The sequence below is a fragment of the Cetorhinus maximus genome, chromosome 8, assembly GCF_964194155.1.
Source record: "Cetorhinus maximus chromosome 8, sCetMax3.hap1.1, whole genome shotgun sequence".
NCBI lineage: Eukaryota > Metazoa > Chordata > Chondrichthyes > Lamniformes > Cetorhinidae > Cetorhinus > Cetorhinus maximus.
The window spans coordinates 58,063,017-58,076,744 of NC_135886.1; the positions used below are offsets into that span (position 1 = coordinate 58,063,017).

The window sequence follows — 13,728 nt, forward strand, 5'->3', positions numbered from 1 at the left end:
ACTGCCCTCTCGCCTCCTGACTGCCCTCTCGCCACCTGACTGCGCACTCGCCCCCTGACTGCGCACTCGCCCCCTGACCGCCTTCACGCCCCCGACTGCCCTCTCGCCCCTTGGCTACCATCTCTCCCCCCTGACTACCCTTCCCCCCCCCCCCACTCCCACTGCCCCTCGCCCATTGACTGCTCTCTTGCCACCAAACTTGCCACTCACCTCCTGACTGCCTCGGTCCCTGATTGCCCTCTTGCCCCCTGACTGCCCTCTCGGCCCCAGACTGCCCTCTCACCCGCTGATTGCCCCCTTACCTCTAACTGCCCTCTTGCCCCCAAACCCGCCACTCATCCCCTGACTACCCTCTCGCCACCCCCCCATTGCCCCTCACCCGCTGACTGCTCTCTTGCCACCAAACCTGCCACTCACCCCCTGACTACCTCACTCCCTGATTGCCCGCTTAACCCCAAACTCCCCACACATACCCTGACTGCCCTCTTGCCAGCTGACTGCCCTCTTGCCACCTGACTGCCCTCTCGGCCCCAGACTGCCCTCTTGTCCCCAAACTCCCCACTCATCCCCTGACTGCCCTCTCGCCCGCTGACTGCCCCTTTGCCCCCTGACTGCCCTCTTGCCCCCAAACCTGCCACTCATCCCGTCTGCCCTTTCGCTCTCGTCTGCCCACTCGCCCCCTATCTGCCCTCTCGCCCCCTGACTGCCCACTTGACCCCAAAATCGCTACTCATCCCCTGTCTGCCCTCTTGCCCCCTGACTGCCTTCTTGCCCCCTGACTGCCCTCTCGCCCCCAAACCCGCCACTCATCCCCTGACTGCCCTCTCGCCCCGTGACTGCCCTGCTCCTTGACTGCCCACTTGAACCCAAACTTGCCACTCACCCCCTGACTTCCCACTCGCCCCGACTTCCCACTCGCCCCCTGACTTTCCATTCACCCCGACTGCCCACTCGCCCCCTGAGTTCCCACTCGCCCTGACTTCCCACTTGCCCCCTGACTGCCCTCTCACCCCCTGACTGCCCTCTCGCCCGTCTGCCCCCTGAGTGCCCTCTAGCCCTGCCTGTCCTCTCGTCCCCTGCCTGCCCTCTCACATCCTGACTACCCTCTCTCCCCGTCTACCCCCTGACTGCCCTCTTGTCCCCAAATTCGGCACTCATCCCCTGATTGCCCTCTTGCCCTCTCTTGCTCCCAAACTCCCCAATCATCCCCTGATTGCCCTCTCAGTTCCCCAACTGCCCTCTCAGCCCCCCGACTGCCCACTATCTTCCTGTCTGTCCCCGCATCTGACCACTCACTTCCCTGGCTTTTTGCCTGAGCCCAACCTCTCGCCCCGAGGCCGACCTTTCGCCCCGAGGCCGACCTTTTGCCCTGAGGTCGACCTCTCGCCCCGAGGCCGACCTCTCGCCTCGAGGCTGACCTCTCACCCCGAGCCTGAGTGCTTAGACTGTGCCCCTTGCAGTGGGTGACTGTGCTGTTCCTGTCTCTAGATGTGCCACCGGTGAAGCTTGGCAGGAAATCATGTTGGCCTGCCAACCTGGCAAGCTCTGTGACCCTGAATCTGATTATGAACTTGGTGAAGAGTACACTTGTGGAACCAACTTTGCTGTCTTCTATTTCATCAGTTTTTACATGCTGTGTGCCTTCCTGGTAAGTGTTAATCCACCAGAAACGGGGCAAATTCCTCCCACTTAGTGGTACAGGCATAAAGCTGCAGTAGCCTTGCGACTCTCACATGCACAGAGCCAGGCAAAACAAATAACTCCAGAGGAGGAATAAGGTCGAAAGAAGGAAAAAATTTATACTAGACAGCGAGTGTAAGGACATGGGACATGAGTCACAAGATGCACAAGTCTGCATCAAAGTTCAGGATTGGAAGCTTACAACTCTGCAATGCCAGTTAGACTTCAGCTGGAGAATTGTCTCCAATTCTGGGCATCGGCATAGGAAGAACCTCAAGGTTGAAGAGAGGGCGCAGCAGAGAGTTAGCAGAATTGTACCAGGAATGAGGGTTATTTTACACAGCAAGTTGTTGTGATCTGGAATGCCCTCCCTGGAAGGATGGTGAAAACAGATTCAATAATCACTTTCAAAGGGAATGGGAAGAAAGAAGATTTTTCACAGTTATGGGGAAAAAGCAAAGGAGTGGAACTAAGAGGAAGTTACTGCAGAGAGCTGGCACAGGCATGAAGAGCTGAATGGCTTCTGCCTGTGCTGTACAATTTTATAATTCGCTAATAATGGGCAGATGGCTGGAGAGGAGGCTGAATGGGACCAACTGACTGCTTTAGGAAGGGGTTAAATCAACGTTTGTGGTAAAAGAGGACTGAAGGGTTGTATAGATCCCCACAGCAGATTGGGCCTGACTCCATGTAGCCTTCAGTATCCCTCAAAAGGAGTGCATCACTGGAGCGTGTTCATGCCTGTAATTCCCTGTGTTCTGCTCCTGAATGCAACTTTCCAGTGGAGACTCGCAATGTGCTCTTTAGTGCCCCTTCAAATATGTGGGACGTCAAAAGAGCTGGATGGGTAGTGAGGTTGGTTGGGGAAGAGACTTGTGCAGGTACAGCAAGCAATTAGGAAAGTGTGTTAAAGTGGAGTGCTATGCACTTTTAAGAGAATGTAGTTAGTTGACCGTGTGACAGTATTGACCAACCGCTACACAGCGCGGGCTTCTTGGCTAACTATGTCCAGAGCTGAAGACGATTGAAGAAGCACATATGGTGTTAGTGTCCTGTTCTTAGTTCCAATAAGCCACTAGTGTTGGTTCAGTTAATCGGTCTTTGTGCCTATATTGTTTCAAGCGCCAACTAATGTGCGAAAGCAAGGGTGCAGCTTACGTTCAGGATAAAAGAGCGCGAGGAGAGCGGCAGAGACGCGGGATAAAAGAGCGCGAGGAGACCGGCGGAGACGCGGGATAAAAGAGCGCGAGGAGAGCAGAGACACGGGATAAAAGAGCGTGAGGAGAGCGGCGGAGACGCGGGATAAAAGAGCGCGAAGAGAGCGGCGGAGACACAGGATAAAAGAGCGCGAGGAGAGCGGAGACGCGGGATAAAAGAGCGTGAAGAGACCGGCGGAGACGCGGGATAAAAGAGCGTGAGGAGAGCGGCGGAGACACAGGATAAAAGAGCGCGAGGAGAGCGGAGACGCGGGATAAAAGAGCGTGAGGAGAGCGGCGGAGACACAGGATAAAAGAGCGCGAGGAGAGCAGAGACACAGGATAAAAGAACGCGAGGAGAGCGGCGGAGACGCGGGATAAAAGAGCGTGAGGAGAGCGGCGGAGACGCGGGATAAAAGAGCGTGAGGAGAGCAGCGGAGACGCGGGATAAAAGAGCGCGAGGAGAGCGGCCGAGACGCAGGATAAAAGAGCGCGAGGAGACCGGTGGAGATGCGGGATAAAAGAGCGCGAGGAGAGCGGCGGAGACGCGGGATAAAAGAGCGTGAGGAGACCGGCGGAGACGCAGGATAAAAGAGCGCGAGGAGAGCGGAGACACGGGATAAAAGAGCGCGAGGAGAGCGGAGACACGGGATAAAAGAGCGCGAGGAGAGCGGAGACACGGGATAAAAGAGCGCGAAGAGAGCGGCGGAGATGGGGGATAAAAGAGCGCGAGGAGAGCGGAGACATGGGATAAAAGAGCGCGAAGAGAGCGGCGGAGACGTGGGATAAAAGAGCGCGAAGAGAGCGGCAGAGACACAGGATAAAAGAGCGCGAGGAGAGCGGAGACGCGGGATAAAAGAGCGTGAAGAGACCGGCGGAGACGCGGGATAAAAGAGCGTGAGGAGACCGGCGGAGACGCAGGATAAAAGAGCGCGAGGAGAGTGGAGACACGGGATAAAAGAGCGCGAGGAGAGCGGCGGAGACACGGGATAAAAGAGTCAGAGGAGAGCGGCGGAGACACGGGATAAAAGAGTGCGAGGAGAGCGGCGGAGACACGGGATAAAAGAGTGCGAGGAGAGCGGCGGAGACACGGGATAAAAGAGCGCGAGGAGAGCAGCGGAGACGTGGGATAAAAGAGCGCAAAGAGACCAGCGGAGATGGTAGATAAAAGAGCGCAGGGAGACCGGCGGAGACGCAAGATAAAAGAGCGCGAGGAGAGTGGTGACACGGAATAAAAGAGAGCGGAGACACGGGATAAAAGAGCGCGAGGAGAGCGGCAGAGTCACAGGATAAAAGAGCACGAGGAGAGTGGAGACACGGGATAAAAGAGCGCGAGGAGAGCGGAGACACGGGATAAAAGAGCGCGAGGAGAGCGGCAGAGACACAGGATAAAAGAGTGCGAGGAGAGCGGCGGAGACACAGGATAAAAGAGTGCGAGGAGAGCGGCGGAGACACAGGATAAAAGAGCGCGAGGAGAGCGGAGACACAGGATAAAAGAGCGCGAGGAGAGCAGCGGAGACACAGGATAAAAGAGCGCGAGGAGAGCGGCGTAGACACAGGATAAAAGAGCACGAGGAGAGTGGAGACACAGGATAAAAGAGCACGAGGAGAGCGGCGGAGACGCGGGACAAAAGCGCGAGGTGAGCAGAGACACAGGATAGAAGAGCGCGAGGAGAGCGGCGGAGACAGGATAAAAGAGCGCGAGGAGAGCGGAGACACGGGATAAAAGAGCGCGAGGAGAGCGGCGGAGACGCGGGATAAAAGAGCGCGAGGTGAGCAGAGACACAGGATAAAAGAGTGCAAGGAGAGCGGAGACACAGGATAAAAGAGCGCGAGGAGAGCGGCGGAGACAGGATGAAAGAGCGCTAGGAGAGTTCCAGGGAGCAGAGTCGGAGGGCAGAGTTCCAGAGAGGTGAGTATCTTACCTTGGGGATTCAGGGACCTCGGGTCTTATATATAAAAAAAATTAAAAGTGGTGTCATGGTAAATCTGTGACCTGATTGGCTGGTAGAGAATCTACACTGAATTTGAAACTAAAACATTGTTAAACTAATTAAACCAAATAAATTAATCACTTAATTAATAGGTAGAGGGTATATAGACCAGAAGCAGGGGATTACTGTTCTTAGAATTGAGCATTTATAATAGAAATGGGAACGTATAGTTAATAAGGAGTCAATAAGCAGTTATTAGATTTCAATTAATTTATTAAATTGTTCTAGAAATGGCAGTTGCTGGGGTGAAGTGCTTCACCTGTGGGATGTGGGAAATCTGTGACGCTTCAAGTGTCCCGGACAACTACATCTGCAGGAAGTGTACCCAATTGCAGCTCCTCACAGACCGCATGGATCGGTTGGAGCAGCAGTTGGATGCACTTAGGAGCATTCAGGTGGCGGAAAGCGTTATTGACAGGAGTTTTGGAGACGTGGTCACACCCAAGGTACAGACAGATAGATGGGTGACCGCTAGAAGGGGCAGGCAGTCAATGTAGAAATCCCCTGTGGTTGTCCCCCTCTCTAACAGGTATACCGTTTTGGATACTGTTGGGAGGATGGCCTATCGGGGGAAAACAACAGCAATAGCCAGAGCAGTGGCACCACGGCTGTCTCTGTTGTTCAGCAGGTGGGGTCAAAGCACAGAAGAGCAATTGTCATAGGGGACTCTATATTCAGGGGCTCAGATAGGCGCTTCTGTGGTCGTGAAAGAGACACCAGGATGGTATGTTGCCTCCCTGGTGCCAGGGTCCAAGATGTCTCTGATCGGGTACGGGACATTCTGAAGGGGGAGGGAGAACAGCCAGAGGTCGTGGTACACATTGGTACTAACAACATAGGCAGGAAGAGTGAAGAGGTCCTGCAGCGGAAGTTCAGGGAGTTAGGCAGAAAGTTAAAAAACAGGACCTCTAGGGTTGTAATCTCAGGATTACTCCCTGTGCCTCGTGCCAGTGAGGCTAGAAATAGGAAGATAGTGCAGCTAAACACGTGGCTGAACAGATGGTGTAGGAGGGAGGGTTTCCGATATCTGGATCAGTGAGATCTCTTCTGGGGCAGGTGGGACCTGTACAAGAAGGATGGGTTGCATCTAAACTGGAGGGGCACCAATATCCTGGCTGCGACGTTTGCTAGTGTCACTCGGGAGGATTTAAACTAGTATGGCAGGGGAGTGGGAACCAGAGCAATAGGTCAGCAGGTGAAATAAATGACTGGGAACCAGTGAATAATGCCAGTAGGACTAAGAGGAAGGGCAGGCAAGGAGAAATTACTGAACACAGTGCGACTGGGGGTCTGAAATGCATTTATTTCAATGCGAGAAGTATAACAGGCAAGGCAGATGAGCTTAGAGCTTGGATTAGTACTTGGGGCTATGATGTTATTGCTATTACAGAGACTTGGTTGAAGGATGGACAGGATTGGCAGATAAACGTTCCAGGATTTTGATGTTTCAGGCGGGATAGAGAGGGATGTAGAAGAGGTGGGGGAGTTGCACTTCTGGTTAAGGGGACTATCACAGCTGTACAACAGGAGGACACCTCAGAGAGCTCATGCAGCGAGGCAATATGGGTAGAGCTCCGGAATAGGAAGGGTGCAGTCACAATGTTGGGGGTTTACTATAGGCCTCCCAATTGCTGGCGGGAGATTGAGGAACAATTATGTAGGCAGATTTTGGAAAGATGTAAAAGCAATAGGGTTGTTGTGGTGGATGATTTTAACTTTCCCTATATTGACTGGGAATCACTTAGTGCTAGGGGTTTGGATGGTGCAGAATTCGTAAGGTGCATCCAGGAGGGCTTCCTGAGACAATATGTAGATAGTCCAACTAGGGAAGGGGCAATACTGGACCTGGTATTAGGGAATGAACCCGGCCAGGTGGTCGAAGTTTTAGTAGGGGAGCATTTTGGGAAAAGTGACCACAATTCAGTAAGTTTCAAGGTGCTGGTGGATAAGGATAACAGGAGTCCTCGGGTTAAGGTGCTTAATTGGGGGAAGGCTAATTATAACAATATTAGGCAGAAACTGAGGAATCTAGACTGGAGGCGGATGTTTGAGGGCAAATCAACAACTGACATGTGGGGGCTTTCAAACGTCAAGTTGATAAGAATTCAAGACTGGCATGTTCCTGCTAGGATGAAGGATAAGCATGGCAAGTTTCAAGAACCTTGGATAACGAAGGATATTGTGAGATTAGTCAAAAAGAAAAGGGAAGCATTCGTAAGGGCTAAAAGGCTGGGAACAGATGAAGCCCGTGGAGAATATAAAGAAAGTAGGAAGAAACTTAAGCAAGGAGTCAGGAGGGCTAAAAGGGGTCATGAAAAGTCACTGGCAACCAGGATTAAGGAAAATCCCAAGGCCTTTTATACATATGTAAAAAGCAAGAGGGTGGCAAGGGAAAGGGTAGACCCACTCAGGGACAGAGATGGGAATCTGTGTGTGGAGCCAGAAGAAATGGGAGAGAAACTAAATGAATACTTCTCATCAATATTCACCAAAGAGAAGGACTTAGCGGTCGATTTGTCTAGGGAAGAATGTGTAGATAGCCTGGATCATGCTGAGATCAAAAAAGAGGAGGTGTTAGGCATTTTGAAGAATATTAAGGTGGATAAGTCCCCAGGGCCAGATGGGATCTACCCCAGAATACTGAGGGAGGCAAGGGAGGAGATTGCTGGGGCCTTGACAGAAATCTTTGTATCCTTACTGGCGACGAGTGAGGTCCCAGAGTACTGGAGAATGGCCAATGTTGTTCCATTGTTTAAGAAGAAGGGTAGCAGGGATAATCCAGGAAATTACAGGCCGGTGAGCCTTACGTCTGTGGTAGGAAAATTATTGGAGAAGATTCTTCTTGACAGGATTTACTACCATTTGGAAGCAAATGGGCGTATTAGTGAGAGGCAGCATGGTTTTGTGAAGGGGAGGTCGTGTCTCACTAACTTGATCGAGTTTTTCGAGGAAGTGACAAAGATGATCGACGATGGAAGGGCAGTGGATGTTATCAACATGGATTTCAGTAAGGCCTTTGACAAGGTCCCTCATGGCAGACTGGTACAGAAGGTAGTGTTGCACAGGATCAGAGGTGAGCTGGCAAGATGGATACAGAATTGGCTTGGTCATAGAAGACAGATGGTAGCAGTGGAAGGGTGCTTTTCTGAATGGAGAGCTGTGACTAGTGGAGTTCCACAGGGATCAGTGCTGTGACCTTTGCTGTTTGTAGTGTACGTAAATGATTTGGAGGAAAATGTAACTGGGCTAATTAGTAAGTTTGCAGACGACACAAAGGTTGGAGGAGTTGCAGATAGTGAAGAGGATTGTCAAAGGATACAACGGGATATAGATTGTTTGGAGACTTGGGTGGAGAAATGGCAGATGGAGTTTAATCCGGACAAATGCGAGGTAATGCATTTTGGAAGGTCTAATACAGGCAGGAATTACACAGTAAATGGCATAACCCTTAAGTGCATCGACGGGCAGAGGGATCTGGGTGTACAGGTCCACAGGTCACTGAAAGTGGCAACGCAGGTGGATAAGGTAGTCAGGAAGGCATATGGCATGCTTGCCTTCATTGGCAGGGGTATTGAGCATAAAAGCTGGGAAGTCATGCTGCAGCTGTATAGAACCTTGGTTAGGCCACACTTAGAATATTGTGTGCAATTCTGGTCGCCACATTACCAGAAGGATATGGAGGCATTGGAGAGGGTGCAGAGGAGGTTTACCAGGATGCTGCCTGGTCTGGAGGTTATTAGCTATGAGGAGAGGTTGGAGAAACTCGGATTGTTCTCACTAGAGCGACGGAGATTGAGGGGCGACTTGATAGAAGTTTACAAAATTATGAGTGGCATGGACAGAGTAGATAGTCAGAAGCTTTTTCCCAGGGTGGAAGAGTCAATTACTAGGGGACATAGATTTAAGGTGAAAGGAGAAAACTATAGAGGAGATGTGTGGGGCAAGTTTTTTACACAGAGGGTAGTGAGTGTCTGGAATTCGCTGCCAGAGGAGGTGGTGGAAGCAGATACGATAGTGGTGTTTAAGAGGCAGCTTGACAAATACATGAATAGGATGGGAATAGAGGGATAAGGACCCCAGAAGTGCAAAATGTTTTAGTTGACGGGCAATATGATCGGCGCAGGCTTGGAGGGCTGAAGGGCCCGTTCCTGTGCTGTAGTTTTCTTTGTTCTTTGTTCGCTGACCGAAGTGAACCTAATAGCCAAAAACATAAAACGGGCAACAAGGATAAACCAGATCAATTGACGGCAATCAAGAAAGCCGCGGTAAGCCAGCTACATTACTTCGCCACTACATTGAAAGCTGTTTGAAAGTGCAGTCTCCTTAGTCACCGAGTATGCCTCAGTTCGGGCATCTTGAACCATTTGACCCCATTACCGATGATTGGTCTCTTTACATTGAACGCCTAGCATTCTTCTTTCCCGCTAACGACATTGCGGGGAGGCACAGAAGAGATTGATTCTTTTGGCCGCATGCGGCAGCAAAACGTATGGGCTGATTGCAGCCTCATGTCACCTAACACCCCCAATACGAAAACTTTCGACGAGTTAGTAAACATTGTAAAAAACCATCTGAAGCCAAAGCTCTCAGTCACAATGCAGCATTTTAAATTCAATTCCAGGAATAGGCTTTCAGGAGAGACAATCACTGGCCATGTAGCTGCTTTAAAGTAATTAACAGAATATTGTGAGTTCGGAACTTCACTTAATGACATGTAGAGAGACTGATTGACATGCGGAATTGGGGACGATGCTATGCAAAAGCGATTGCTATCTGAAACTAATCTTGACTTCAGTGAGGCATTAGAATTGGCAACAGCCATGGAGAGCACTGTTAGAGATTCGGAGGCAATAAAAGGTACACAAAATGGCGCCTTCCATCTTGTAGGACGGGAAGGACCAGTAACGAGGTGTGAAGACATCGGACTCCGCAGAAAGGCAGGGAATGCCCACTATGTACAGACCATTGAAGAACAACAGAACTACAGTGAAAGCCCATGACATTAATGAGAGAAATACATCCAGGCAGCCTGCAGGCGATCGACAGTTCAGAAATATCGAATGCTTTTTCTGCCACCGCAATGATCACATAATGCGGTACTGTAAAGATCGGCCGAGACAGCATTTTAGAAACAAAGGTCGAAATCGCAAAATCTGCCGCACTGAAGAACCAGAGGAAGCAGAATCTGACATCTATTCATTATACAACCTGAAAGTGGGTAATTCTGGAATCCGCATTATAAGAAGGATTTGATTACACTAGAGAGAGTGCAGAGGAGATTTACCAGGCTGTTGCCTGGGCTGGAGAGTTTTAGTTATGAGGAGAGATTGGATAGACTGGGGTTATTTTCCCTGGAGCAGAGGAGATTGAGGGGGGACATGATTGAGGTGTATAAAATTATGAGGGGCATAGATAGGTTAGACAGGAAGGAACTTTTCCCCTTGGTGGAGGGATCAATAACCAGGGGGCATAGATTTAAGGTAAGGGGCAGTAGGTTTAGAGGGTATGTGAGGAAGACTTTTTTCACCCAGAGGGTGGTGGGAATCTGGAACTCACTGCCTGAAAGGGTGGTAGAGGCAGAAACCCTCATAACATTTAAGAAGTATTTGGATGTGCACTTGTGATGCCATGGCATACAAGGCTGTGGGCCTAGTGCTGGGAAATGGGATTAGAATAGTTAGGTACTTGTTTCACCAGCGCAGACTCGATGGGCTGAAGGGCCTTTTTCTGTGCTGTAAACCTCTATGACTCTATGACCAAATGAGCCAATCCAGGTAGTCATTAGAGTCAATGAACAACCCATTAAAATGGAGGTCGATACTGGGGCATCAATGTCTGTCATAGGAGAACATACATTCAGATACTTGAATAAAGGAGTCCATCCTTTAAGTTTGGAAGAATCGGACACTAAATTGAAAACATACATGGCTGAAAAAATAAGAGCGAAATCCTGGTGCAGTGTGGGGATCAGACTGCAAATTTACACCTTATAGTAGAAGCTGGGGCGGGCCCCAGTTTAATTGGTCACAACTGGTAAAAAAAAGATTAAATTGCAATGGGCCAACATTTTGCAAATCAGAATGAGAAGCTTATAGGAATTGTTACAAAAGTACACTTCCATTTTTAGTGATGAACTAGCAAGAATTCATGGGCTACAAGCCAAAATCCACCTAGATCCTAACACAATCCCCAGATTTATCAGAGCCAGACCAGTCCCTTATGCTCTACAGGACAAGGTCGAGACCGAGATAAACAGGCTGGAAAAGTTGGGTATCTTACAACCTGTACAATTTTCTGAGTGGACGGCACCCATAGTACCCGTATTGAAGCCAGACCAAAGTGTTTGTTTATGCGGTGATTATAAGTTAACTGTAAACAGAGTCGCCAAACTTGATAGACATCCGATACTGAAGATTGATGAATTATATTCAAAATTGGCAGGGAGCAGGACATATTCAAAACTCGACATGAGCCACACCTACTAGCAGGTAGATTTGGAAGAAGGCTCCAGGGAATTCGTGCCCATCAATACACATCGAGGATTGTATCAATATAGTCGACTATTCTTTGGGTCTCATTGGTGTGTGCTATTTTCCAGGGTACCATGGAAAATCTACTTCAGGGACTGCCCCATGTCATTGTTTATATGGATGATGTCTTAGTCACTGGACTAACTGACGAAGAATACTTAGCTAATTTAGAGGAGGTGCTGAAATGCTTCTCACAAGCGGGGGTACACTTGAAACAAGAGAAATGTATCTTCCAAGCCAAGGAGATAGCTTACCTGGACCATAAGGTCGACGCGCAGGGCCTGCATCCCGTGGAAGAAAAGGTCAAGGCTATTCACGAGGCACCTACACCAAAGAACACTACAGAACTAAAGGCCTTCTTAGGCATGATAAACTACTATGGGAGATTTCAACTGTACTGGCTCCGTTATACGCTTCGCTAAAGAAAAACCATAAATTTGATAAGCTCCGCACCAGGATGTGTTTCTGAAGGTAAAGCAGTTGTTAAGATTTATCAGCCCTACTTGCCCACTTTGATCCAAAGAAAGAATTGATTTTAACTTGTAGCACATCCCCTTATGGAGTAGGGGCTGTACTTTGACATGGGATGGTGGATGGTGCCGAACGACCCATTGGTTATACATCTCGCTTGCTTAGTGTTGCAAGTGAGTGAAAATATTTTCAAATTGAAAAGGAGGGCTTGTCTGTTGTGTTTGGTGTTCGGAAATTCCATCAATACTTCCACAGTCACCATTTTCACATTATATCCGACCACAAGCCTCTATTAGGATTATTTGGAGAGGATAAGCCCCCGATCGCATCTGCTCACATCGAGAGGTAGGCACTGATATTGGCTGCTTACACTTTTATTCACTGGTCGGGAAGCCAGATCGCACATGCTGACGCACTGAGCCGCCTTCCCTGCCAGATAACAACGTGAAGGTTCCAATTCCCCAGGAACTTGTTTAAGTACTACATTATTTTGATTCCTCCCCTGTCCAGGCCCAACAGTTGAAGGGTCATGAGGACTTGAAACGTCAACTTTGCTCTTCTCCGCCGATGCTGCCAGACCTGCTGAGTTTATCCAGATATTTCTGTTTTTGTTTTGGATTTCCAGCATCCGCAGTTTTTTGTTTTTATCTCTGTGTTTAATTGATTGCCACCTCTCTTCAAGAAATGCCTTCCTTGAAGAAGTTTTGTACTACTCTCCGTCAGGATTTTCGAATCTCTCTTTTGCCTTGTTCACCTTCATTGCTTTCCATTTCTCTCTTGGTGTTTGACAAGGTGTTTACTAAAACCCACTTTCACAGCCATATTTCCTTTCTCAGTGACTGTCTCCGTCTCCGACTTACCCCACGTGGATTTCAACTGAAATTCCATTCCTCATGTTTCGAACCCACCCAAGATTACAGGTATCTCCGGGACACAAAACGTTTCTCGGACTGCTGTTCCCATCGCATTCTGAGATCCACACTCAGTGCCATGCGCCGCCATATGAACACACTCGATCTCTCCCTCCAGCAGCACCACCGCACCCTTTTTCAAAGCTGCGCGTGCCCCGAGTTTCATTTTATTCTTCGTCTCATCCGATGCCTCAACAAGAAACTTTTTCTCTTTCTTTCAAGTGCTAAGGAACACAAGCTCCAACAACTCATCGACACCAACACCCATCCAGGACCCTCCAACCCTGCCTGTCCCTCTGTCGCCACCGCATCTTCCAATCCCAGCCCCGGTCGTGTATTCACTATACCCCCTGACCTTCCCCTCTCCGACACTGAACGTTCAGTGCTCAGCAAAGGTCTTAGTTTTATATCCTTACGCCCTCATCTCAATGAATTTCGGGCTCGGCACGATGCTGAACTCTTCTTCCGCTGCCTTCGTCTCCGAGCTCACTTCTTTGGGCAGGAGTCCTCTCCCCGTTCAACGGATCCTTTTACCCACCTCCAATATTCTCCCTCCACCTGGACCCCTCCCTCTGGATTCTTACCTTCTTATCTTTTCATTGAGAACTGTCGGCATGATTAGTCGTCTCAATTTCTCTGCTCCTCTCACCCATTCTAACCTGTCTCTCTCTGAACTTACTGCACTCCGTTCTCTCAGGTTCAACCCCAACATTGTCATCAAACCCGCTGACAAGTGTGGTGCTGTTGCTGTCTGGCGCACTGACCTCTACCTCGCGGAGGCTGAGCTTCAACTCGCAGACACTTCCTCCTACCTCTCCCTGGACCATGACCCCACCACTGAACATCAAGCCATTGTTTCCAGGACTGTCACTGACCTCATCTCCTCTGGAGATCTTCCTTCCACAGCTTCCAACCTGATAGTCACCCAACCTCGGACGGCCCGCTT

At 49.7% G+C, this 13,728-nt stretch overlaps 1 protein-coding gene across 1 annotated transcript in view; it reads left to right on the plus strand.

The window, feature by feature from the left end:
• The window catches only part of LOC144683184 (voltage-dependent L-type calcium channel subunit alpha-1S-like), a 258,879-nt gene that overhangs the window by 200,519 nt on the left and 44,632 nt on the right, over window positions 1-13,728 (plus strand). Inside the window, exon 29 of the mRNA XM_078546145.1 lies at window positions 1,489-1,648. Within this exon, the coding sequence (XP_078402271.1) occupies window positions 1,489-1,648 (160 nt within the window). The remainder of the gene's footprint in view (window positions 1-1,488; window positions 1,649-13,728) is intronic.